The 25835-nt window shown below is 45.9% G+C and overlaps 1 protein-coding gene across 1 annotated transcript in view; it reads left to right on the plus strand.

The window, feature by feature from the left end:
* The window catches only part of GPC1 (glypican 1), a 246312-nt gene that overhangs the window by 197604 nt on the left and 22873 nt on the right, over positions 1 to 25835 (plus strand). Inside the window, exon 3 of the mRNA XM_069864878.1 lies at positions 13353 to 13744. Coding sequence (XP_069720979.1) covers positions 13353 to 13744 — 392 coding nt within the window. The remainder of the gene's footprint in view (positions 1 to 13352; positions 13745 to 25835) is intronic.

The following is a 25835-nucleotide window of genomic DNA, read 5'->3' on the forward strand; positions in this document are numbered from 1 at the left end:
AGCTGGGAGAGCATGTTTCTGCATAACCACATGTTTATTCCAGCAGGAGGAGAGGAATGCTTTTCTTTCTGGACTGAAAAATACCTCTGCTGTGTAGGTATGTGCTGTGAATTTATCCAGGGTGTATATCGCACCTTTTAAAACTGCCAGCAGCCCTTAATATTGCAAGAAACTTCCGAGTTTATTTTACTGTTAAAGAAATCGAGTCTTTTGAATCTTACTGAGTAAACCTGGCAAGAAATAGGCAATATTAGCAATTACTTTTGCTGCCTTTCATGCTCCTATTAGTGATAGCTGCAATGCTTATTAGTTTGCCTTTAAATACAGGCTTTCTTAGAAGGAAAAAAAAATAAGAGTGGAATTCATCTTGGAAAATTTCATTTATCCAAAATTTGAGCCTACTGTGGCTTAATTATCCCAGTTCAAACTGCAGTCCAGAGAAAGATGAGCAGCTCTAAAGACTCTTGCTAAAGGGTATGCCTCAGTAAGTGGGGGGTGCCTTTTCTTCCTTAAGTGGGGACCAAGCCACCAGATCAGACTTGACTCCCATTTGATGAATCCCGCCTACATGCCTTCCCCGTTCTTATCTCATAAAGAGGTTGCTGTGAAATCTGTTTGATAAGAGCCTGCTGGGGCAATACTTGCAGTTCATCATTTGCTGCAAGACTGTAGTTGTAGCGCAGATATATTTAGAAGGAGCCGTGATTAAAATCTCTTGCCAGCTCTGATCCCAGGAACACACACGGGTAAGAAAAAATTTAAGATTCACATCTCTTGCATTTGCTTATCCCACCCCAGAGGTAAGGGCTTTCAGCCTACAGTTAGATTTCCTCGCAGCAGGACTGTGCAGCACAGCTCTTTGTTCTTCACCAGGCAGGCTGAAGCATGAGGCATCTCAGCATGGAGCATAGGACCTCGGAACACAAGAGCTTCCCGAGCTTGATACACCACCAAAAGGAGCCTGTGTTGAGGAGGAAAAGAGTAATGGCAGAGAAAACTGAAGAAATAGGTTGCTTTTTATAGATAAGACTCATCAGCTTAGTGAAGACTTGGCTGTATGATAGAGGTCTGTGAAACACTTACAGATAGCAAATAATGAGTGAATGCACTGTATTTCTCACACTAGAAGGTTTGTGGTTTGCCTGTTGTACTGAAGAGATTTAAAACCAGTGGAGGGAAGTACTTTTCCCTGGAAAATGTGACTAAAGTGGGGCTCATGTCAAGAACTCAGCAGTTAGCTCAGCTCAAAAAGTGTCTGACAGGTCCACAGAAGCTGATGACCAGCAGTGGCTCTTAAACACAGGGGCTTGGCCAGGAGACTTTTTGATAGGTGGATTTTGAGGGGTAAAGTAACTCCTTACCCTGTAGTTAGTGCCTTTCCCAAATACACAGTATCACCTTGCCTCAGGGACTGCACCCACGCCTCTAACTCCAGACTGTGTGACCCAGGGTAGCTTCATATGTAAATATTCAGAGTATCTAGAAAAGACACGTGTTTCTGTGGCTTGTTGCACCATATTGGTTTAGAGGCTTCAATCGAAAGCACATTTGAAGAGATGTACAGGGAACAGAGTTGAAATTTGGAGGTTGAAGTTTGAGGGAGTGATGTGAAAAATCTAGCATATGGGCAGCTTGTCTTCAGTCTTGTATGTGGACACAGGGCTACAGTCACATATAATTTCTGACTATTTCCATCGATACTCAGAGAAGTGGTGGCTGCCCATCCCTGGAGGTGTTCAAGGCCAGGTTGGATGAGGCGTTGAGCAACCGGATCCAGTGGGAGATGACCCTGCCCATGGCAGGGTGTTGAAACTGGATGGGCTGTAAGGTCCCTACCAACCCAACCCATTCCATGCATGCACAAGGGGCCATCTGCCTGCACTCACCACTGGAGGCTGATTGACCTTGCAGTTGTGCACACAAACCTTGACACACCTTGGCAGTTAACTCCTAGTCAATTATTTCAGTCTTTGGAGCACAGCCGCACACACAACACCTGTGCAGCCACTGGGCCGCTCTTGCCCCAAGCACCCCTCCTCCTGGCCAGGGCATTGCACCGCAGCAAGCTTCTGAACATGGAAATTTCAAGCCAAAACAACGGGGGAGCAACCAAAGCAAATGGCTTGGATGTCAGCTGCATGGCATCTTTCATTAAATGCTTTCATGGCATTTAATATCCTAGGGTCTGCGAGGGTGTTGTGTGGCGTCTGGAATCACTTTTCGAGCAGGTGCATGCCACTTGCTTCTACTCCATCCTTGTGATTTTTCCACCAGACAGAAGAGAATACCACAGCGGCCTCAGGTGCCCCAGCACGAGGATGCTGGCTTCTGTTAATGCTGCAGCGTACACACGGGCTCTGTTAATATGCCCTGCTGGTCACACAGTTTAGTCTTCTTTGTCCCCATCCTCAACTGACTCTTGTCTCTGTAAAATTATTAAATGAACTTGAATTCAGGGATCTCTTAAGGTTTGCACAGATCTGTTTCTGAGGGACATTTGGAAGGTTATACTGAGCTCATCAGGATCATCAAAGCCTAAAGTGGTTTCTTCCCTAGCCATGTTTTGCAAAGAGCTGCCATTGGGGCAGGGGAGGGTCTTGGAGGATGTGCTTGTGACACCCAGGCTTGTTGCTGTCACCTTGAGTGGCTTTCCTGGAGTGCCCAGTGGTTGCATGGTGCTCACCAGGTGGACAAGCTGAATATCCATCTTCCGATCTTCAGCCCTTCAAGACAGGGTTATCTTTTCCCTCTGGGAAACTATCCAGCCAGGGGACATTCTCCACTCCCTAATTTAGACTGCTGGATTCAGTCCAGTTTGCCTTAGAGAAAAGCAAACTCTTTGGGTAAATCATAGAAATGGGAGAGGAATACACAGAATAAAAACTAGGTGCAAATAATTACACCTCTCTGACTGCCATTAAAAACACTTGTTAAATGGGCACAAAGTTTGCACTGTGAAGTATGAAAATGCTATCCAAGACATGGCAGAAAAAGCACACCTTGCTTATTAGGAGTGACTGGAGGTGCTTGCTCCTTGGGCCTCTCACTAGTGGAGCCACGTTCCAAAATGGTTTTTCTTCTTGCAACTTTCTTTTGCAGGAAAAAGTTGGGTTTTTTTCAAAAAGGTCTTTTTTTTTTTTTTCCTAACTAAAGAAACAAGCTGCCTGCTGTAGATCCCACTCTAAAACTAGTTTAAGGTGGGCCATCTTTCTCTCTCACCCAAAGCCACCTATCGTAGACATTAGGTCAAATCCTGTCTAGCTGTCAGGAGACTTCAAAGGTGCCTTTGCATCCTTGCATCTGTGCCTTGAGTTGTTAAGATAAAGAAGAGGGAAATTAGTGAAGGAATTATCAGGTGAAAAACTTGCTAAGGGTAGGTAGCAATACATTGCATTGAAAGAATTGCTCCTGCGCTGCACGGAGGTCCCAGCTGTGGTTCTCAAAGACAGGCCTAGAGCCCAGCTTTGTTAACAATCCCATTATAGACTGACACAAATTATAAGAAATGTGCTTATTAGATTAATTGATAACATAGTACTGGGGAAATGTTGTTCACTATTGAGGAGCATAGTGGACGAGCACAACAACCAACATGATAGAAGTAGGATGAAATCCAGTATTCCAGAGTGAGACATACATCTGGGAAATAACAAAGGGGAGAATTGAGCATGTACCAGTTGGTGGCAGAGAGTCTATGAAATGCTTATGTGATATATGCCTAAGAAAGGTGAGTCCTTGCAGTATTCACAATGCTCTTTCCAGTGAAAAACAGGAGATACTCTTTGCAGTTCTGACCACCTGCGGTTAAGAAAAGTTAATGCCGGTGAGAAGAGGTAAAGAGAAGCGTTAGTGGAATGGTCAGGGGACTGGACAATCTGTCAGCTGCATATTGGGGAAAGTAGCAGCAGGTCAGGGGAGGGGATTCTGCCCCTCTGTTCTGGTGAGGCTACACCTGGAATACTGCATCCAGCTCTGGAGCCCTCAGCACAAGAGGGATATGGACCTGTTGGAGCAGGTCCAGAGGAGGCCACAAAAATGATCGAATGCCTGGAATATCTCCCTGATGAAGAGAGGCTGAGAGAGTTGAGGTTGTTCAGCTTGGAGAAGACTCCAAGGATACCTTATTGCAGCCTTTCAATGATTCAAGGGGGCTTATAAGAAAGATGTGGAAAATCTTTTAGCAGGCCTTGTAGCAATAGGACAAGGTGGAATGGTTTTAAACTAAAAGAGGTTTAGACTAGATATTAGGAAGAAATAATTTATGCTGAGAGTGGTGAAACACTGGTCCAGGTTGCCCAGAGAAGTGGTGGTTTCCCATCCCTGGAAACATTCAAGGCCAGGATTGACGGGGCTCTGAGCAACTTGATTGGGTCAAAGATGTTTCTGCTTACTGCAGGGTGGTTGGACAGGGTGACCGTGGTCCCTTCCAACACAAACCATTCTATGATTCTGTGATTCTGTGATTCTATACCTTCATTTGTATAGCAAGGCAGCATGGATGCTGAGAAAATATGGGACTTTGTGAATGTCTCAAAGGGTGTACACCTGGAAACAAAACCAGCTATCGAAGCAAAGAGCAAGTGGGTAAAAAATGAACTTAGTCCAGAAATTAAGGAGTCCACCCATCTGAGAAGATGTTGTGGATCAGCCTTCCAGTAGGAGCAGGGAGGGCAAAATTTCTCACTGCTGGACACTGAGCAGGTTTAGGAGAGTACTACATGAGATGATTGTGTGGCAGGGCTGGCACTTGTCTCATTAACACTCAACATATCTTTGATCCTGTGTTCCTACACTGTTCTCAGCACTCATCCAGGATGCAGTGTACAGAGGAGAAATCAAATGAGGGTATTTGGCCCCCATTAAATGCCAAATAGCTCTTTGGAGAGATTCCTAACAGGTTGGAATTCGTACTACCTAAAAGCTTCATAATTCTTGCATCCTGGGACATTTGTTCACACTGTTCTACCTATGGTTTCTAGGTAGACACTAATTTTATCTACATTTGTTTGGGCTTTATTTGCAATCTGGGTCTTGGATTCTCATGATGCCACTTAGGTTGCAGCCACCAAAGAGGAGCGATGTGTAACATGGAACAGACATTGTAGTGATCCAGATTACACAGGGAGGGACTACATCCTCCAGGGTGGATCAGGTCTTAGGAAACAGCTACATGAGAGCATCTGTTTCACAGAAGTGTGAAACTGTGAGAAGGTAGAGATATCTCCCAAGAAAAATGCCAGCAAGACTGCTGCATGCAGGGCTATTTGCTCTTGGACCCTAAGCCACCGGATCTCACTACAGTTATTTCCTTTGGCAGCACCCAGCTAGAGTACGAACCAGGTCTTATCGCTGCTGTTCTATTGACATCAGCTCTTCAGCACAGGCATGGGTAGTACTTAAATTAATAATGAGTAGTAACAATTTTATAAATAAAATATCATCGTGCTTGCTGAAATGAATAAAATGGACATGAATGCATTAGATCTGGATTTTAATGGCTTAAATCTTTGCTTATTCTCTTCTAATAGTAGCTTGACTGCAAGGACAGCATTAAAACCAACTAGAGAAGCAAATTGGTATTGGGATGTGCAGCAATATATTGAAAAGGAACTCAGCCCAGGGAAATCCTGTGCCTCTGCTCTAGTAGATATATCCATGCTATTTCTTTCCCTACTTTTACTGCAGTACAGGACACCAGAGAGTCAGTTTATTTTTCTCCTGTTCTTAGTCCAATCTTCTTGAAACATGGCAGCAGTGTTAATGGTGAGCATGTATCACCCAGCTTCCCTTCAGAGCTGCAAAGGTGCTCCATGGCTCTGACCACATGTGAATTCCACCACATGTGAATTCAGACTTGAATTGACTTGAGGCTTGCTCAGACTTGAGAAATTACAATAAGATATTTGATGCTTCTTCCTCCTCACATTTTTGCTCCCACCTCCAGCTGTCCTCACAGTTTATGGCTGCCCTACAAGGCCCTCAGACTACAAACCTCACCTGCTATGCGTAGAGGTCCAGCCAGCAGCAGAGTTTTTAGCCTTCCCCACTCCTAAAAACCTTTTGTAGTAGTTGCACGAGGCCAGTGCTCCTACAGCTGTAGAGCCCTGCTGCTCTACCTGGCTGCCTGGTAGGTCAGTAGGAGTTCCTGCAGGGACGACTCAAGGCTTTTCAGAAGCATAAGCAAAATTGAATTTTGCTGTCCCAGAGTGGAGCAGTCTGCTCTTAAGAAATGAAGAAGTAGGGGAGAGCTTGGAGTTGAAGCTAGAGGCAGGGCAAAGGCCTGAGTGCTGCTTCTGCTGCTCCAAGGAGAAATGAAGGGTTGCCATGGGCTTCCTTCTGTCTCGAGCCCTGCATCGTGATGCCTTTTGCCCTCTCTTATGTCTGACTTCCAGATGTAGATAGAGGTGATTGCCCAGAGTCTTCACCAAATTCAATCATACAATGCTAAACCTGCCTTTAGGAGCAATTTTCTTCTTAAAATCTGATATCGGAATTAATGGCATCATCTGAGCAATGTGTTTGCTTCCTTTATCTCTTCTGATCTGGTACTACTCTTGTTCCAGTTGTACTTAAGATCTTTCCTACTACAGTTTCCTGCTTAAGGCTTTAAGAACATTCAGATTGAAAGTAATTCAGTCACCTTTCTTCAATTCTCATCTCTCTTCTGATATGCCTCTAAAATTTGATGGCGTTTGAAGAAAGCCAGATCTGCTGTGTGCTCAAAGACCATTTGGATGCTCTTCCTTCAGTGACCTCTTGATTCCCCCCTGCATCCATTCCCACTCCATCATTATATTAGTTGAAGAAACCCCAGTGTGTTCCAGATGTTGAGTGATCAAATGTTATCAAAGAACTTGGATAAACTACTTACTGCGGGGGAGGGATGAGGTGAGGAAGAGAGAACTCAAAACTTCCCATCTTCAGAGAGAAACTGCTGGTCTGTGCCTTGCTGCTCACACCTTCCCAATTTGAATCCAGAGTTACAAAAAATGTGGAAACTGGGAAAATCTGAGCTGCAAACACTGGGAAGCTGTGGAGCAGGGGCATGAGTGGGGATTTATAATCTTTCTTGAATGTAAAGGTTACAAATTATGGTTGAAAACTTACTTCTCTGATAAGTAACTTTTAGTTAGTACAACAGCTAGAGAAATAGTGGCCAAGATTGTGGGATTGTTTCACTTATAAAAACGTCATTTCTTTGCTCATAACATTCTGGCATTTATTTTTTTGAGGCAGGAGTTTTTCAAATTCTGCCAAAACACAAATTTCATCTGAGCAAAGCCAGATGTCTTGTTTCTAAGCCCATGGGTGAAAGGCAACAGTAGCAATAAAAGAAAGCCAGACTCCCATTTCATTTATTTTCTTCTAAATACTTTTGCAGTGAGAGTGTGAAAGGTGATGCTTCATGTAGAATCATGTAATTGTTTGATTGGAAAAGACCTTTGAGGTCATCAAGTCCAACTGTACTTGCCCACTACTAAACCAGACCCCTCAGCACCTTGTCTGCCTCTCTGCTAAACTCCTCCAGGGATGGTGACTCCACCATCTCCCTGGGCAGCCTCTTCCAGTGCCTGAGAACCCTTTCAGTGAAGAATTTTTTCCTGATACCCAATCTAAACCTCCCCTGGCACAACTTGAAGTGATTGCCTCTTCTCTTGTTACTTGGGAGAAGAGACCAGCAACCACCTTGCTACAACCTCCTTTCAGGCAGTTGTAGGCAGTTACGAGGTGTCCCCTCAGCCTCCTTTTCTCCAGGCTAAACAACCTCAGTTCCCTCAGTTCCCTCTGTAGGAACAGCCCTCGCTAGGGAGCTGTGTCTTTTATTGGCTCAGGGAAAATAGAGTTTGAGTGACTTGCTGGTGTTAGAAAATCTCCTGCTGGAGATTTACTTACTGCTGGCTCCTTAGCAGCAGCAGTAAGGAGTCAATGGCTGTTGAGTAACTTGCAGGAAGGTATCTCTGGCTCGTACACCTCCATTGTAAAATTTCTGAGGCTGGCCGTAATCTGAGCACATCCGTAGTTTTCCAGCCTGAGTCTAGAAAGTATATAACTGCTTTCTTTTGACTCAGAGTACAAACAAATGCATCATTTCAGAGGGAAGCTGGCCTTTTGCAGAGCCACCTCGGGTGTTTTTGTACGTGCTCCCAGGGACGAGGATGCAGCAGGGACTCCTGGAGGAAGCCAGGGTTTTAGAGCGCAAACTGTCTCCTCACGAGCCCCTTCCCTCCATGCCTGCCATTCCCAAGGCTACCAGAGCCACATACTACTGTGTATAAATGCAAACTTAGTCTGAACCTGTTGCTGCTGTCCTGGAGAACATGGTGTCAGCAGAACTTATGCACCTTGGGGATGTGTTTGAGATGTGACCTGAATGGAGCTGCCTCTGCATGTCCAAGCCATCCCTGAGCTAATCACTTTAATCATCCTTTGGGCAGACTCAGCAGTGAGAGTTAATAAATGCAAAGCAGACCTATTGGGGTTTTATTTATTGGGGTTTATGGCCTCAAGCTCCGACAGGGGAGGTTTAGGCTAGACGTTAGGAAAAAATTCTTTACAGAAAGGGTCATTGGGCACTGGAACAGGCTGCCCAGGGAGGTGGTTGAGTCACCTTCCCTGGAGGTGTTTAAGGCACGGGTGGACGAGGTGCTGAGGGATATGGTTTAGTGTTTGGTAGGAACGGTTGGACTCGGTGATCCGGTGGGTCTCTTCCAACCTGGTTATTCTGTGATTCTGTGATTTATAACTACTTATAGAAATAGTGGAACACCTGTATTATTAGAGGTTTCCAGCCACTCAGGTTACCTAAAGGTCCCCCACCCACCCTGGCGACAGGTAATGGTGTGCTTCCCCTAGAATAAATAATTGCTTCTCCTTGAAATCAGGAAGATCAAATCCGTGAACTGTGGTGGATCAAGTTGTTTTATCCTGAGACCCTACACATCCTTTATTTATAACATAGGTCTAAATACATTAGAAGGTTGGATGTTAGTAGGCAGGGAGTGTCAAGGAGAAGATGCAGTGTTAATTTGAGGTACCTGTGCTACGTGTACAAGTGGTGCAGGCTGAGATCGTGAGGACCAGGGCAGTTAGCACAAGCTTCTGTGCATCCCTCTTGACAAACCGCACTTCTTACTTCATTCTAATGGTGCAAAATGGGCATTTAAATTCTCTGCCAGGTCCATTATTCATCAAAAACAAATCAAGGCTTAATTACTGATTAATTTTCCCTAGATAATGTAGATATGTATTTTTGACTCAGTCTGTGAAATCCAGAAGAACTTTCAGAGAGCCAGCCACAAATGAGTTGACTGTAATTGGTGTTCTTTCACTTAGGTGAAAAGTGACAGTTCATCAACTCTTAATTAGCTTGGACTTTTTCAAGAGAACTTTCCAGTCTTTTTGACAGAAAGATATACATCTTGTTTCTCCTGTAAAGTCGTTTTACTTTGCATTGACAAATTGGGCTGCATTTGTTGGTGTTTTCTTCCTCCTGATGGTAAGTGCCAAAGCTGCATGTCGTACCTAGATTGGTGGGTAATTTATTCAGTTAGTGTCACTTGTCACAGAGAAAAGTGCACTAATTATACAAGAAAGGGAGTTTGAGCTCAATTTAATTAAATTGTGAATGGGTAACCAGCGGCACTTGGAGTGATGCATGAAGTTACACAGCAGCTTTTAGATTATCTCGTCAGCATCAGAGAAGCTTTGTATGTTGTGTCTGTTGCAGGTGAATGCCATTTCTGTTCATTCTCCAGCTAGGAGGGCTATGGCAACAAAAAAATGAAGCTACCTCAGATGAGTTAGACTGGAGAAAGTTTCCTGCTGGGACAAATCATCTATCTGGTAGCTGTCTGCTTGGCTTCTGAGCCCAGGAGTGAACCCCTCAGGAGAAGGGGGTAGAGGGGCTGGAACTGTATCATCTTTAAGGACCCTTCCAAACCTAAACCATTCTATGATTCTGTGAGATACTGCAGGAGAAGACAACCATGCAACAAGAAGTGGTGCTGTTGCAGTAGGATCAGCCATGAGTCTCAGCTCACAGCAGTGCAAGACTGGGCAGGCTGGGAGCTCAGGGCCACAGCAGCCCTGACACAGGATCACCTCACTGTGGTCTTCTTAGCCCAGGCTCTTATGTGACACTGCGGCCAAATGAAATGCTGGATGAGAAGCTTTCAAGTTGTAAATCATCCTCTTGCAGCCTCTCACCTGTTGGTGGTGTAGCCAGAATTTCCTAGAAATGGTGTACACAACTGCTGTGCTGGGGATGGAGCCATGGCTGTAGGAGAGGATGCTCAAGCACTTTGCAGAAGCAGAGTGGTCTGCATAGAGGCTGAAGAATCAGGGTTACCACGGTGGGGGCTGTCTGTGAGCCAGTAATGGTTGTTGATTTTTAATTCCATATTACTTAGTGTTGATGAGGCCTTTGGGGAAAACAAAAGTTCTCACCTGTGTTTAGCGCCCTGCAGTTCAGAGTGATAATTTTGTGATGAGAAAAAATTGTGCTATGGCACTGTCCTTGGGACCAGCAACGGCTAAGGCATGCAAAGGGGACTCAGATAAGTCCCTCCAGCTGTAATGAGAAGGATGAGAGGCCTCAGGCTTTGCAGAAGGCTTGTCTTGCCTGGGCAGAGAGCTCTCCTCTGCAGCTAGGGCAGGGGAATAGGAGTTGGGATGTGGACAGCAGGGCTACAGAGTGAGGGTAGGAGATTCAAGATTCAAGAGAGAGATTCAAGAGGAGAGGCTTTAGTAAGTGGAAGGTGTCCCTGCCCATGGCACAGGATTTGGAACTGGATGATCTTATGGCTGAGCCCAGAGAGTGGTGGTAAATGGAGTTAAATCCAGCTGGAGGCCAATTACAAGTGGTGTTCCCCAGGGCTCAGTGCTGGGTCCAGCCCTGTTCAGTGTCTTTATCAATGACCTGGATGGAGGCATTGAGTGCACCCTTAGCAAGTTTGCGGATTTCACTAAGCTGGGTGGAAGCGTCAATCTGCTGGAGGGCAGGGAGGCTCCAAAGGGACCTGAACAGGCTGGACCGCTGGGCTGAGACCAGTGGCATGAGTTTTAACAAGGCCAAATGCCAGGTCCTGCACTTGGGGCACGACAACCCTATGCTGGGCTACAGTCTGGCTGGAAAGCTGCCTGGAGGAGAAGGACCTGAGGGTGCTGGTTAACAGCCAACTGAATATGAACCAGCAGTGTGCCCAGGTGGCCAAGAAGGCCAATGGCATCTTGGCTTTTATCAGAAACTGCATGACCAGCAGGTGCAGGGAGGTTATTCTCCCTCCGTACTCGGCACTGGTGAGACTGCACCTCGAATCCTGTGTTCAGTTCTGGGCCCCTCACCACAAGGAGGATGTTGAGGCTCTGGAGGGAGTGCAGAGAAGAGCGACAAAGCTGGTGAAGGGGCTGGAGAACAAGTCTTATGAGTAACGGCTGAGAGAGCTGAGGTTATTTAGTCTGGAGAAGAGGAGGCTGAGGGGAGACCTTATTTCTCTCTACAACTACCTGAAAGGAGATTGTGGAGAGGAGAGAGCTGGCCTTTTCTCCCAGGTGACAGGGGACAGGTCAAGAGGGAATGGCCTCAAGCTGTGCCAGGGAAAGTTCAGACTAAATATCAGAAAGAAATTTTTCACAGAAAGGGTCATTGGGCACTGGAACAGGCTGCCCAGGGAGGTGGTGGAGTCACCATCCCTGGAGGTTTTTAAAAGATGGGTAGGTGAGGTGCTCAGGGACGTGATTTAATGACTGATAGAAATGGTTGGACTCGATGATCCTGGAGGCCTTTTCCAACTTGGTGATTCTATGATTCTATAATTCTATGAACCTGGGGTCTAAAACCGTTTAGTTGTTTATATCTAAACAAAATCAGGTTGCAAATTGTTCATTCTAGTATGGCTGATAGTTTTGCAAGACCAATCTGACTCTTAGCAGTCGTTACAGGATGGAGCTCCATTGCTGGAGCAGCACCCAGGAGTCCTTGTATGCTTATAGTGTTTTCGAGCAATGTTTAACAAGTGTCAGTTTACATGCCAGAATCAGTTGGTTCTTGATTCAGACTTGAGCGCCTTCTAAGATGATAACTGGCAGTTATGGCAAATTATGGTATATATAAGCAGTGCCAGTTGATGCTTTCCATAAAGGAAACCTGTGAGTAATGCTATGGAACTTTACTCTTTCCATTCAGTGGTTTAAGAAATTCTGTAGATTAATGACACCTAGGTTCCCTTTTTCATAAAACAGTTGAAGTTTTGTGTGTTAGCCTGAAAATCACCTCGGTCCAGGATATTGAAAAGCCTGCTGGATGCCAGCAAGAGTTTATGCAGTTGTGTGCTGCTTAGAGGGACAGTATTACATGCTGGCCCCAGTGAACACCAATGTGGTTATTCTGTAGATTTAAGCAGACTCCAGGGATTACGCTCGGTGCTTGGCCAAAACTGAATGATGTGTTCAGGGACTAAATGTTGAGGTCTAACTCAAGGCTGTTGTTATTTGGAGCCTTAATGTGGAGTCCACTAAAAATTCCATCATGGTTGGTTTAGCAGAAATACAAAAAATTACTTTCTTTTGCTATTAATGTGCTTAAGGATGACATGGTGTTTTAGTCACTGCTTGGCATCTTTAATTATGTACAAACCTTTCTTACTGTATCAAGTACTTGTGTTGCACTTCTTGCCTTACGAGTAAAGATTCCAGCTCGAGGAATTGCTTACACATCTTTTATATGCCTGAATGCTGGCACATGCCCTTAAATGTTCTCTGTTCACTTGAGCAGTTGAGTTCATCATGTGCGTGATGAGCAGTGATGGAGAAAACTTCCAGCATTTTCCATGTAGACAACTCTGTGTCAGAATTACTTTCATGGCAGTTTACATGCAGGGCTTGACCTGATAAGCCAGGCAGCAATAAGGTGGCAGAACTGCATTTGGTGGTAACCACATGGGGCTGCTGTAGGATTTCTGCAAGCTACATGTGGACACGTCCGCATTGATCCACTGCTCATGAGCCCTGACTAGGGACTGTCTAGTGGAAACGGGTTCTACAAGTATCAGTGTGGCCTTTTGCAGTTGGAGCAATACAAGGAGTCCTTGGGAAGCATGTTCCAATAAGAGCATCGTTTTTGGTTCCAGAAGAGGCAGAAAGGCACGGAGCATAGTTATGTGGCCCTGGCAACAGGGTGTTCCTTCTTCAGCATTTTCAGCTAAAACTCAAGAGTAAGGTCAGTTGTAGAAAAAGCTCTGTTAGGGCCCTTCTCTTTTCTCAGGGCATTCAGTTGTGCTGCCAAACAGTGCAGCCTCTTGGATTCCTGCCTGTCTAACTGATTCATCACTGTCTCCTCTTTGTTCTCTCTTCAGGTTATTTCCAGGATTTGTTGAACAAGTCAGAAAAGGCCCTTTATGATGCTTTTCCAAGCATGTATGGAGAATTGTACACTCAAAACATGAAGGTCTTCAAGGACTTGTATAGCGAGCTACGCCGCTATTACCGGGGCTCCAATATCAACTTGGAAGAAGCCCTCAATGAGTTCTGGACACGCTTGCTGGAGCGGCTCTTCAAGCTGTTGAATCCTCAGTACCATATCACAGATGAGTACCTGGACTGCATGGTGAAACACGCGGAGCAGCACAAACCCTTTGGGGAAGTTCCCAGGGACCTGAAGGTGAAGGCAACCCGAGCCTTCATCGCAGCACGCTCCTATGCACAGGGCTTTCTTGTAGGCAGCGACGTGGTCAAAAAGGTGTCTCAGGTACGTTGGGGTTCTTCCTTCTCCTTCTCTATCTTCAGATTGGCAACTACTGCTGTTGGGAAGAAGAGGGTTTATTTCTTTTACATTTTCATTACGAAGTTAGCAGGTATTTTTCAGTTTTATTAAACAAGCAGCTTGAGGGTCACCCACCAGTGGAAGGGAGCAGCAAGCCTGGACTTCTGTAGACACTGATCATGCGAAATAAGTGAGGTACAACTCACCGCAAATCGGTCCTTACTTCATTTTAACCTATGCAGCAGAGCGCCAAGGAGATGTCATTCGCCCGGGCCGTAAAGCTGTTCTGTTGCTTGCCTAGGTTCCTCACACAGCCTCAGAAGGGAAATGGCATGCCTCTAAATCATGCTGCTTTATTTTCCTCCTTGCTGGCAGTATGATGTTGGGTATGCAGAGCTGACCTGCCACAAGTGTGCTGGGAATACACGCAGAGAGATGCAGTTCAGTGATTGGTGATGGGATTGCTGTCTGTTTAGGTAGCTGTGTAGATTTGTACTGTCTACAGAGGGGGTGAGTTCATGAGGTGTGTTGGGATCTTCAGGGATGAAAGCTGCTGTAACTTGACTGAATCCAGAGTTTGAGGAGAAAGGAAATTGTCTGTATACTTCACTGCAGAAGCAGCCTTTCAGAGCCAGAATGTGGTAATTGTCCTGAAAAAAAGATGTTCACGTTTTTCACACAGGTAGCAAAGAGAAAATCCATGCTAAAAAATTACTTCCACATTGCGTGTGAAGATGGAAATCAGCAGGTATAAGAACCAGGGCATGATTAAACTGTGAATTTAAAAATATGGAATCACGATTGATTTCCACAGAAGGTAGTGCGTGGAAATGCGTAGCAGAGGACAAGACTATTTGGTGCAGCAAATCCAGACTTTGATCTCAGGAAGAAACTTTAATGCGGTAACAGTGACAAGTGCTATAATTTATCAATGTGGGACTATAAAACTGCTCAGCTACCCAAAAGTCTTTGTACCTCTCATTAACATTGCACTCTCCTGACACTTAAGATACCTAAAAGAGGAGTTACACTGCTGTGTAATTTTGAGGGATCCGAAGTAGAATATTTTTCATAAATCTTCGGAATGGCAAAGATTTCCAGCTCCATGTGCGTGATCCTGCCTGTGACCCAGTTTGGTGGGTAAAGGAAGCTGGCAGAGCAACTGCAGTCATGGTATCAGCAGGAAGAAAGACCTGAAGGAAGAAAGGTCCTGAGATACCAACACACAGCATATTTCCTCCCCACATTCATGTAGGCTTCTGACCCCACTGGATTTTGATTCTGGTCCCTGCTTTCTGAATACTCTTCCTTCTGAAGCATCGCTTATCAAATGGGGTGTGGGGTACATGACCGGTCGCAGATTCTCCTCTTCTCTCTGCCTCCCCACAACCCTTTCCTCCAGGGTGGAGGATCTTCCAGGAGGTCCCAACCATTTCTCTGTCTTAACAAGAGCACTCCCTGGAGTTGCAGTTAACCTAGCATGTTGCTGTTGTAACTCAGTCTGCATGAACTGAATTGCAAAACCTCAGCAAACCCTCCCTGATAGCTCATTTTTTGTAACAAAGACCAAAACTAGCCCATTTCCCCTCTCTTCAGGAATGTGCGTAGCAGTTTAGGCAAGAGGGGGTGACAATGCTGAGGTGGCAGCAAATCCATTTCATGGATACCCTGGTAGCCCACAGCTCTGTCTAAAATAAAAGTCCTGGGTTTTACCCACTTTCCTTTACCAGATGGGGAGTTCACTACTGCCAAATGGATGTGAAGTGCTGAATGTAATCCACAACCGATGCTTCAATTTAGGCATTTTTCTGTTGCTTTATACTTACAATGCTAGGGTAAAGCATGTAAGATCATTATTTAATGGGTGGACTGTTTGGTGGATAAGAAATTGTTTGAAAGGTCATATTCAGAGACTAGTGGTCAACAGCTCAAAGTCCAGATGGAGATCTGTGGTGTTCCTCAGTGTCCACACTGGGACCAGTGCTGTTTAATGTCTTCAAAAATGACATAGACAGTGAGACTGAGTGTACCCTCAGCAAGTTTGCAGATAACATCAAGATGAGTGGTGCAATTGCCACAACCAGAAAGATGGGATGTCATCCAGAGGGACCTGGACAGGCTGGAGAAGTGGGCCTTTGCAAACCTCATGAGGTTCAACAAGGCCAAGTGCAAGGTCCTACACCTGGGTCAGGGCAATGCAAGGTTTCAATACAGGATGGGGGATGATGTGATTGAGAGCAGCCCTGCAGAGAAGGACTTGGGGGTGCTGATTGGTGGGAAGCTCAACTTGAGCCAGCAATGTGCACTTGCAGCCCAGAAGGCCAACCATATCCTGGGTGGCATCAAAAGAAGTGTTGCCAATAGGTCAAGGGAGGTGATTCTCCCCCTCTACTCCACTCTTGTGAGACATCCCCCCCCACACACCTCCCAGAGTATCGTGTCCAGTTCTGGAATCCATGACGTAAGGACATGGAGCTGTTGGAACGGGTCCAGAGGAGGCCGCAAAGACGATCAGGGGCCTGGAGCACCTCTGCTATGAGGACAGGCTGAGAGAGTTTGGGTTGTTCAGCCTGGAGAAGAGAAGGTTCTGACAAGACTTATAGCAACCCTCCAGTACCTGAATGGGGCCTACAAGAAAGGTGGGGAAGGACTTCTTACAAAGGCTTGTACTGATAAGACTAGGGGAAACGGCTATAAATTGCAGAGGGGCAGATTTAGACTAGACATAAGGAGGACTGTCTTCACAATGAGGGTGGTGAGGCCCTGGCCCAGGTTGCCCAGGGAAGCTGTGGCTGCCCCATTCCTGGAGGTGTTCAAGGCCAGGTTGGATGGGGCCTTGGGCAGCCTGATCCAGTGGGAGGTGTCCCTGCCCATGGCAGGGGGTTGGAACTGAATCATCTTTAAGATCCCTTCCAACCCAAACCAATTTATGATTCTATGATTGTACGATTATTAGGATCAGAGACTAGGATTTGACTTAACTGTCACCTGGTAGCCATGGTCTTTAAAAATAATTCTTCGAGATGAAATTTCTTAGGGAACAGCAGGTGTTTTAGTCAGGAAGTCTGAGACAAACACATGGAAGTGGACACATAGGAATAAATTACTTCTCATTTGCCTTCTGAAAAATTAGATATTTTTGTGTTTGTTTATTTATTTGCAAATCCCAGAAAAGCTACTGATTTCTATGAAAATTCTCCTGGTTTCATCTGCTCAACACTTCCAGTTCAGTGTTTGTTGCTTGCACCCTATCACTCTTTCAGGTCCTTGTGCAGAGTATATGTTGCCAGGCTCCCTAGAGAAAGACTGGTGCTGTTTGCCAGATTTTCTGGTCATCTTAAAACAGGGAGGAGTCTGCCCCAACTGAGCTACAGGCTGGAATTTCATGAGATTGTTTTAATCCCTGCTGCCTCTCCACTGTGCCTGAGGGGCGTTTCTTCCCCAGCCTCTGGCTGCCCCATCTCCTAGGAAGCCCTCACTTGGGGCAGCCCTTGGCTGGTGGGCACGCAGGTATGCAAATGGGAGCAGTATGCTGGGAGCAAGCGCTCTGTGTCCTGCTGGGGATAAATGGTTTGAGGGCAGCAGGGAGAAACTGGCAAAACCATTTTTCATCTTTTCTGCCATCCTAGCTTTTAAGACAAAGTCACTGTGACAGACCGTGGGCTCTGATACCGCAATCTAAAGCTTTGGCACCCCTGGAATGGGGTTAGAGGTTATGATGTGCCATGCATGGCTGGGGGTGCTGGGGCAACTTCTGTGCTCACGTTCGGGTCATGTGTTTCTGTAGCTATTCTTTCAGCCCAAATTGCAGGGTTTCCCCTAAGCTGCGCAATGCCAAGTGCATTTTTCATCATTTGTGTGAAGCAGCAGCTGACAAAGCAGCAGCCACAAAATCCCTAGCGAAGGCCCACGGAGATGGGGCACCCCTCATGACGCACACCTCCTGCTGTGTGCCAGGGCAAAAGAGAAGAAACAGCCCACTTGTGTTTAGGATCCTTTTCCTTGGTTATGATATTGGCAGTGGCCCAAAAATAGCATTTGCTACAACTCCAAGCTTCTTGTGAACAGGTGAAGGCCTTGTGCAAGGAGGCTTGCTGCCTGCCAGCTGCTGCTCAGAGATCCACACTCGGCACAAGCGGCTGCCGCACTCAGCCACAATAGCAAGAATGTGCTCCTGGAAATATGTGGCGTAGGTGAATTGAAATACTGAGTGCAGGGAGGGGAAGCGAACCTGAGATGGTAAAGCAAAATAAAACAATAGGAAAAAAATCCTTTGAGACATGCAGTATGGTAAATGTGAATATCTTGGCTGATTTTGTTGTTTATTACTCACATTACAATGCTGCTCAGGCGTCCAAGTCCTCGGTCAGGACTATCGTACGAAGCACTGAGGGGACGGGTAGCAGAGGTGACGCTGTCTGCACCAGGGCACCCAAAAAGGGCAGGGACTCTGCACCCGAGTCCTTGCTGGCCTGCTGCGTCTCAGTGACAGCAAGGAGGAAAGCTGCCTGTGCACAGAAAAAACTGTCCAGAGTCCTCAAAGTCCTTGGAGACCCGGACAACCTACAAATCTCATGTGAAAGCACAGAAAAAGTAAATAATGTTCACTTCCAAAGGCAGGATGAGGAGATAGTTTAAAATTAATTTTGCGCATCAATCCAAAAGTGAGTTCTTAGGGCAATTTTGCCTTTGCTCAATCTTTGTCACTTCTTGCTCCTGAATTTAAAGTTTCCCCATAGTAATGAGGATTTATGTGGAGCAACACCAGCTATGTAAGCAACAAACACTTACTTAAATAATCAAATTTAGTACTTGTTTGCCTTTCATTTTCTCAGTAGATGTGCTTAAGGCTGATTCTCATTTGAGTTTGAAACAAAATATCATGATTTTCTTTACTAGCTATAAGCTTTTTCACCAAGTCCTATATTTCATGTCACTGACGAAGTTTGCCTATCAGTACATTTTTACTTAAGCAACACTGTGTCTCGCAATATGTTTCAGCCTTGCCTTTTACGCTTTTATGTTAGTATAATGTATATAGTATAAGTATATATAAAAAAGTATATATATAGTATAAGGCAGCTTTCTTATGTACCATATGAGTAATTTTTAAACACATGGTGGGTCAACCTGCATTTGGATGGAAACTGAATTCCAATTAAAAAGGCCCCAAAATAGAATTTTATAAGTGTTTTTAACAGTTAAATGCATATGCTGGATGCGTATGGAAAACAATGTTTATCTAAGCATGCTTTACATTTCCAGCATGTCTATAAGATAGCAAAGGCAGTATGATCCCTCCTGGTCCTCATGTTCTTCAAGCGTGTAGCCATTTCTCAAACCCCACTTTTTTCCATAGCTTGGAAGGACATAGTTGACTTATGTCTTTCAGCTTCCAGTTTCATTTGGATGAAGTAGGCATAAAATTGACCTGACTGAATAAAATTAAGAATATAATTGTTTTCACACACTTATGAAACCACTGTGCTAAAACAGCTCAAGCGCAGTGAACTCCTGTCCCATGTACTCAGTGACACATCTCCATCCTTTCAGTGGCTTGTCTTTATTCAGAGCATCAGCAGCAAGTACATACAACATCAATTATGTTTTATTTTGTTTAAAGTATCTCACTGTATTATAAATTTAAGCATTTCTTTAAATTGGCTGCCTCTTGGTCCTGAAAAGACAATACTAGTGTTTGTAAATAGCTGCTATGAGAATGTTGTTTCATGGCTTTGGTGAATGGCAGTATCATCCTATCACTACATTTATTTTCCTCTTCAGTGGATGTTATCCCAGAGGATGCTCTTCTGCAGAGACTGGCTTTGCTCCAAGGAGCTGTAAGGTGCCCATTCTATCCCCATCTGGGAGCAGCTCTCATCTGGGACCTGCTCCCATCAAAAGAGGTAGCATTTTCCTTCAGGGAGATCATCTGTGTGCTTGTATAGGGGACACAATAATAAACCTCCCTCCTTCAGGCACTTGTACCTATAGACAGCTCTGTTGGGTAAGATGCTGTTCATCCAGGAGCTCAGCCTCAGGCCTGGCCTCCCCTTGAAAAAATGGGAGGAGATCATGTGAGACAGAGTCCTGCGGGATCTCCATGTGGAGCACAAGCAGTGAGGTGCAGCATGTCCCACAGGTCCTGGCCTCACCAGCCAGGACAGAGGCACAATAGAGCTCACCCTGACCATGTAAAAACAATTCCTGGAGAGATTTCATCGTCTTTCTTTTTCTCCTGCTGGCACTGGAAACCACCAGTGGGGCATTCTGAATATGAGCTGGTTGGTGCCTGTGCTGAGGGTTTGTGCTGCTACCCCCCAAGCAGCAATTAATTGGTTAGAAAACGCCACAAGCAGCCTTTGCAGGTCTGGCTGTATTCAGGAGGAGGAGGAGTTAAGTACCAGGGGCTCAGAAGCCTGTGGTAGTCCAGACCTCCCCCCACCGCCACCCCACCACCACCATGGCCTGTAAACACCAGCTTAGGCTACAGGCTGATAAGTGTTTGCACCTTCAGGGACTAGTGCTTGCAGCAGGGCCTGGGGGTGCTAAGGGCCGAGAAGTGCCCTTCTTTGCCCCTCTCAGTGTCCCCTCTGCTGAAGCATTGCATGTTTTCTTGCCCAGCTGTCCCTTAGCAGTTTGCATGTGGGAACACATGGCTTGAAAAGTTTTAGATTGAAGTCCCAATCATCTCAAGTCCCTCTGCAAACCCAGAAGCTTAATAATTCTTGCCCTGAGCTGTTTGTGTTTCCTGAGTCACCAGCCCACCATCAGCTGCCTTCTTGCTTCAAACGACTTGGTGCCTCAGCTCCACACACACCTCACAGCTCTTTTCCAGCGCCGCTTCATGTGAACCTAGGGAGAGAGTTTTGCAATAACTGTGGAATTTGTTTGAATACATTCAAATCGAGCTGGATAGGGAGCATGCAGTCTTGAACACTTCCTTACGTCTGTCACATACTACTTTCTAGTATTTCTATCTGTTATTAAGTTTAAATCACAACCCTTCAGGGATAAAAGCCCGTGGGTGTTCTGAATATAATAGAAATAATGCAGGCAAGCAGATATATGTCTCTCCAGTTTACGTGGTGGATAAAAGTCAATTGAATCTAGTTTTCAAAGGATTGAAAATTGTACCAGCTGGAAATAACTGCATCAGATGAATAGAGCAGGGAGTGTGTTGAATAGGCAGGTGGTGGCTTGCAGGATTTTCCTCTGGAGGGAGGGGAACATGACAGCAGTCTGTTTTTCCACATGAATCTTCTTCATTTTAATATCTGAAGGCAGTTAGGCACTACTCAGGAATGTGAAGGCGCAGATCCCTCTGCTTAGCTATGGGTCCCGCCCTTGGATCTGGTGTCCCTCGCAGACTGTACTGCCTTCTGGAGCCACCATCACTGCCTTCTAGAAGTGCCCTCACCGCTGGCTGCAGAGGGAGATGGGTCCAACTCTGCTTCCTTTTTCACTGCCCCAGTTTGGCTGGACTACCCTAGCCTTCATTTTTTTATGTTTCATTTCTGAGTCTGCAAAATGGCTGCTGGGCTGGTGGGGCTGGACACAGGCAGTCTGTCTAGCCTGAGGCATAGCAACAGCTCTGGTTTGCTGGAGCATGAAGGGCATGGATTTGGCATCAGCCTCCTTCCTCAGTGTCCCTCACCCTGTGCTGAGCTGAACATAGCAAGGTGAAAGCAAGAGGGTCACCGAACTGCAGGGTCATCTGTGATCTGCCCCTGCCATCAGACCCCAGCACAGCCAGCACCCAACATGCTGCACCTGCGCCCTGCTCGCTTTCTGATGCTGAACAACAGTTCAGAAAAAGGCTTGATGTAACATGAATGATAGGCTTATTGAGGCTTAAAACTCACCGTGCTCCAAGGACTTATGATGTGTATTTGTGGAAGGAAGATGCGAAGTAATGACTGAAGTGATTATACATTTCATTAGACTTTGAAAGAATCATATATCTGTCAGCCCTGCAGCTGTTTCTTTTAGAGTTTTATTCTGAAAGACTGGAAAGCTTGGTTCATTTAACACACGTCAAGGTACTGATTACATCAGGGCTGGTATAAACATGCACAAGGCAACTGCTGACCATGTGGTGGAGGGAGCAGGGTCTGCTCCCCACAACATCTCTATCACAACACTGGAGGGCGGGGAGTACCTGCATCTCCCACTTCTTTCACCAGGGAAAGTGGCCAGTGCACATAGCCCTGATTTCCAGCTTGCACACGTAGAGTTGCAAATGACAGCACAGCCCTAATTGGTTTTATCACAGTATTTCAGGGTTCTTCTGGGAGGAGACTGTAAAAATGAAATATTTCCCAATGTGAAATTGCCACGTTGCAGATTGCCCTGATCACCAGCTCCCCGATGAAACACAAACTTGTCCTCCTGGTACTGTTACTGTTGTAAAACAGAGAGAAAGGCTGCTTTCTGAGCCTGTTCCTGGGCTGCTGTTCATCCCGCCGGTGAGTTGGCAGTGCTCCTCACAACCAGCCTGGCAGGACCCACTCCTCTGCTTGGCCTTGGTTTTGTAGCTGCTGTTCTTCATCCTGACAACTTTATCCCAACTGTATAATTTCAACTGAGGGATTTGGGGTAATTGGAGTGCCTCTGAACACCCACCTGCATTTTCCAGCACACACGACCTGATCTGTGAGTTGAGGCCCTGACCTGTTTTCTCTTGAACACAGCTGGCAGAATAAACTTCCCTTGCTTTTATCACATCTTTAAATTATGCATGAGGAGGTAAGTGAGGGTGCTACAGATGCCTGCGTAACTGTGCTCAGCCCCCAAAGCTCCGGCTAGAGGTGCTTTCTGCAGGTCTCCAGCCATGAATGATCTCTGGCTGCCCAGGACACATGCCTGCAGAAAGCTGCCTGCTACATCCTGTCTTTAAAGGATCTATTGGTTTGGAAACTGAAGTTGCCCAATGTCTCTGGTGGGTTGCTGGCAATGTGCGCTTGCAGCCCAGAAAGCCAGCCATGTCCTGGGCTGCATCCCAAGAAGCGTGGCCAGCAGGGCAAGGAGCAGATTCTCCTCCTTTATTCAGCTCCTGTGAGACCTCACATGAGATATCCAGCTCTGGAGCCCTCATCACAGGAAGGACATGGACCTGTTGGGGTGGGTCCAGAGGAGGCCATGAAAATGATCGAAGGCCTCAAACACCTCCCCTGTGAAGAGAAGCTGAGAGAGCTGTAGTTGTTCAGCTTGGAGAAGAGAAGACTTGAGGAGACCTTATTGCAGCCTTTCAGTGTTTCAAGGAGGCCAATAAGAAAGATGGGGAAAAACTCTTTAGCAGGGCCTGTAGCAATAGGATAAGGGGTGATGTTTTTAAACTGAAAGAGATTTAGACTAAATATTAGGAAGAATTTTTTTTACACTGAGGGTGGTGAAACACTGGCGTAGGTTACCCAGAGAGGTGGTGGATGCCCCATCCCTGGAAATGTTCAAGGCCATGTTGGATGGCGCTCTGAGCAGCCTGATGAAGTTGACGATGTCCCTGATCACTGCAGGGGGTGTTGACTCGATGACCCTTGTGGTCCTGTCCAACTCAAACCATTGGAGAGGAGGGTGCATGCCTGTTCTCCCAAGTAACAAGGGACAGAATGAGAGGGAATGGCCTCAGGCTCCGCCAGGGGAGGTTTAGGCTGGACATGAGTAAAAAAATTTTCTATGACTCTAACTGGTGCTTCTCTAGGTCAGAATGGCCATTCAGACAGTAGGTTCTTCTACCTGGAAAAATATACCTGACAGTTAGTGCTATCACATTTTGACATATATCTGACATTTCTAGAGGTATTTTATGTTCACCCCAAGCATTTCCACATCATTCCAAAACCACAGCCACGTGCTACAGGTCCCCATGCCCACTTTGGATCTGCACTGCTTCTTGGAGGCTGGATCTGGGAAGGGACCATAAGAGAAGCTGTACAGTGGGGACATGTCCCTCTTTGTGAACACTACCATGAGAATGCAGAGAGATCCCTGCAGGCCACCCTCATAATGCCTTGGGCAACATTTTTAAAGGGGGCAGAGCCCACAGAATGACAACTCTGCTGACAGCCTTAGGGCCTAGTTCAGCTGTCTCCCTCCATCCATGGTCCTTCCTGCATACCTGTGACAAACCAGGGGGTTGACAGCACTTCCAGCAGCCTGGATTTGTCACCCAGGGCTCTTTCTCCATACCCAAGTCTCTGCCCTGTCTCTAACTCTGATTTCCCCGGGAAGCAAGGCCCAGATGGCATGCAGCAGCCGGGGGGAATGTGCAGGGGAGGAGGGTGTAGGAAAAATAGCAGCAAGAGCTTAACTTATTTTATTGGTGTTAAATGCTTTTCAGATGTACTGAGAAGCCCCTGAAGGCCAAAGAGTCCCATCACATTGCAGATTCTCATTTGCTTTTGAGTCAGACTTCAAAAGGAAGAAGGATTTGGATTTGAGGTTTTTTGGTTTGTTTTTTTTTTCTTCTTTGTTTGAAGCCAGCACTTCAAAAGCAGAATCTGCGGCTTGACTGCAGGCTTTGGGTGCCAAAGGAGCCAATCACCTCCTGCTGGGCACAGCCAGGCTCGCCCCTTGCAGCCAGGCGTGTTGTGCCCAAGAGCCGGCAGCACAGCCCAACTGTGCACTACCCTGCTGTGGTAGCATCTTGGTACTGCCACTGTTAAAATGATTTTCCAGATGCCTGTGACTTCCTAAAGCTCAGCCTTTCCCAGTGCTGGGAAGGGGAGGGAAGGTCACTGCTCGATTGAAAAGGCACTGTAACTACTGGATGTGGTGTAAGGAGCTTCCTCCAGCCCTAGTGCCTTTTTGCTTGCTGTTCCTTTCTACCTCCCACACTTCATTCTTTAGTCTTGCCAGCCACCTGAAAGGAAATAATTGGCTTGGATTAAAAAAAAATGCTTTTTCGAGTGTGGAGGATATACCAGCTTTTCATTAAAAGGCACAGAGTGCTTGTGAAGATTCAGTAATGTACAACACGTCATCACTTCCACGGTCCTTTCTGTGCCCTGAGGCACCTCAGGGTGTTGTGGAGGCTCTTGAATATTTTCCAAGCAGTAGGCATTAGAGTAATGGCAGAAAACACATCTCTTCTTTGCACCTCTCTGTTCTCCTCTGTGACCTACCAAATGAGGTCCCAGTTCGGAAGGGTAAAGAATTTCTCACTGTTGTAGATTCAGAGAGGTCTGTTGTCAGGCGAGGAGGAATTGCACCCCTCTTTTGCATCCCTTATGACTTGCACTAAAGTTTATGCTGAAAAAAGGTCTACGAGTCACTGGGTAGTGTTTGGAAAATCGACATATAACTTGGGTAGGTGCTTTAGTGGGCAAAAGAACTGGTGAGGCTGAGAGAGAAGCGTCCCATGGCTCTATCAAGCACTCTTTTGTCATCTGTGAACATGTTTATCTGTGCAAAGAGGGATAACTTGAGCTGAACATACAAATCACAAGCTTGATTTGTTCTTTAAACGCATGGAGGAAGGATAAGAAAGCTTCTTGCTATGCTCTGAGAAAATCTAGCCGATTTTGACCAGAGTGCTGCCCTGCTGCTGTGTGTCCTTCAGAAACCAAAGCCCTGGCCATCCTAGTCTGCACTAGGGTATGTTCAGTCCCTCGAGTGTCTGTGCAGGGGTGTCTCACCTGCTGGAGATGAATGCTTTCCCTCTCTACAGGTAGTTTTGCTTCCCTGTGTCTTCAGTTCAGGAAGTTCATAACTGTTTGGAAGTTCTGGTTTAGGTCATATGATAACATCACTCCCTGCAGGGAGATGCGGGGTGACAGAGTAGGTGACTGCTTGTTATTCCTGAGTCTCTTGTGTTTCTGTAATTCTTTGCTTGGAAAGCATATTAATAAAATACATGACACGAGCTTTTTTTATTTTGTTAGAAACCATTGACACTGAATGTTTTCTACATTGTCTAGGGGGTGGCAAGGAACCCAGCTAGCAACTAATCCCTTAGCAAATTGCTTGCCATAGTCATTAATTTTACTGTAATTAATTTAAACATTGCTTAGGAGGAGGAAAAATGATGGAAACAAATGCCACTCTGAATGCTGAGGATGTATTCTCAATTTTCTGT

The sequence above is a fragment of the Phaenicophaeus curvirostris genome, chromosome 10, assembly GCF_032191515.1.
Source record: "Phaenicophaeus curvirostris isolate KB17595 chromosome 10, BPBGC_Pcur_1.0, whole genome shotgun sequence".
NCBI lineage: Eukaryota > Metazoa > Chordata > Aves > Cuculiformes > Cuculidae > Phaenicophaeus > Phaenicophaeus curvirostris.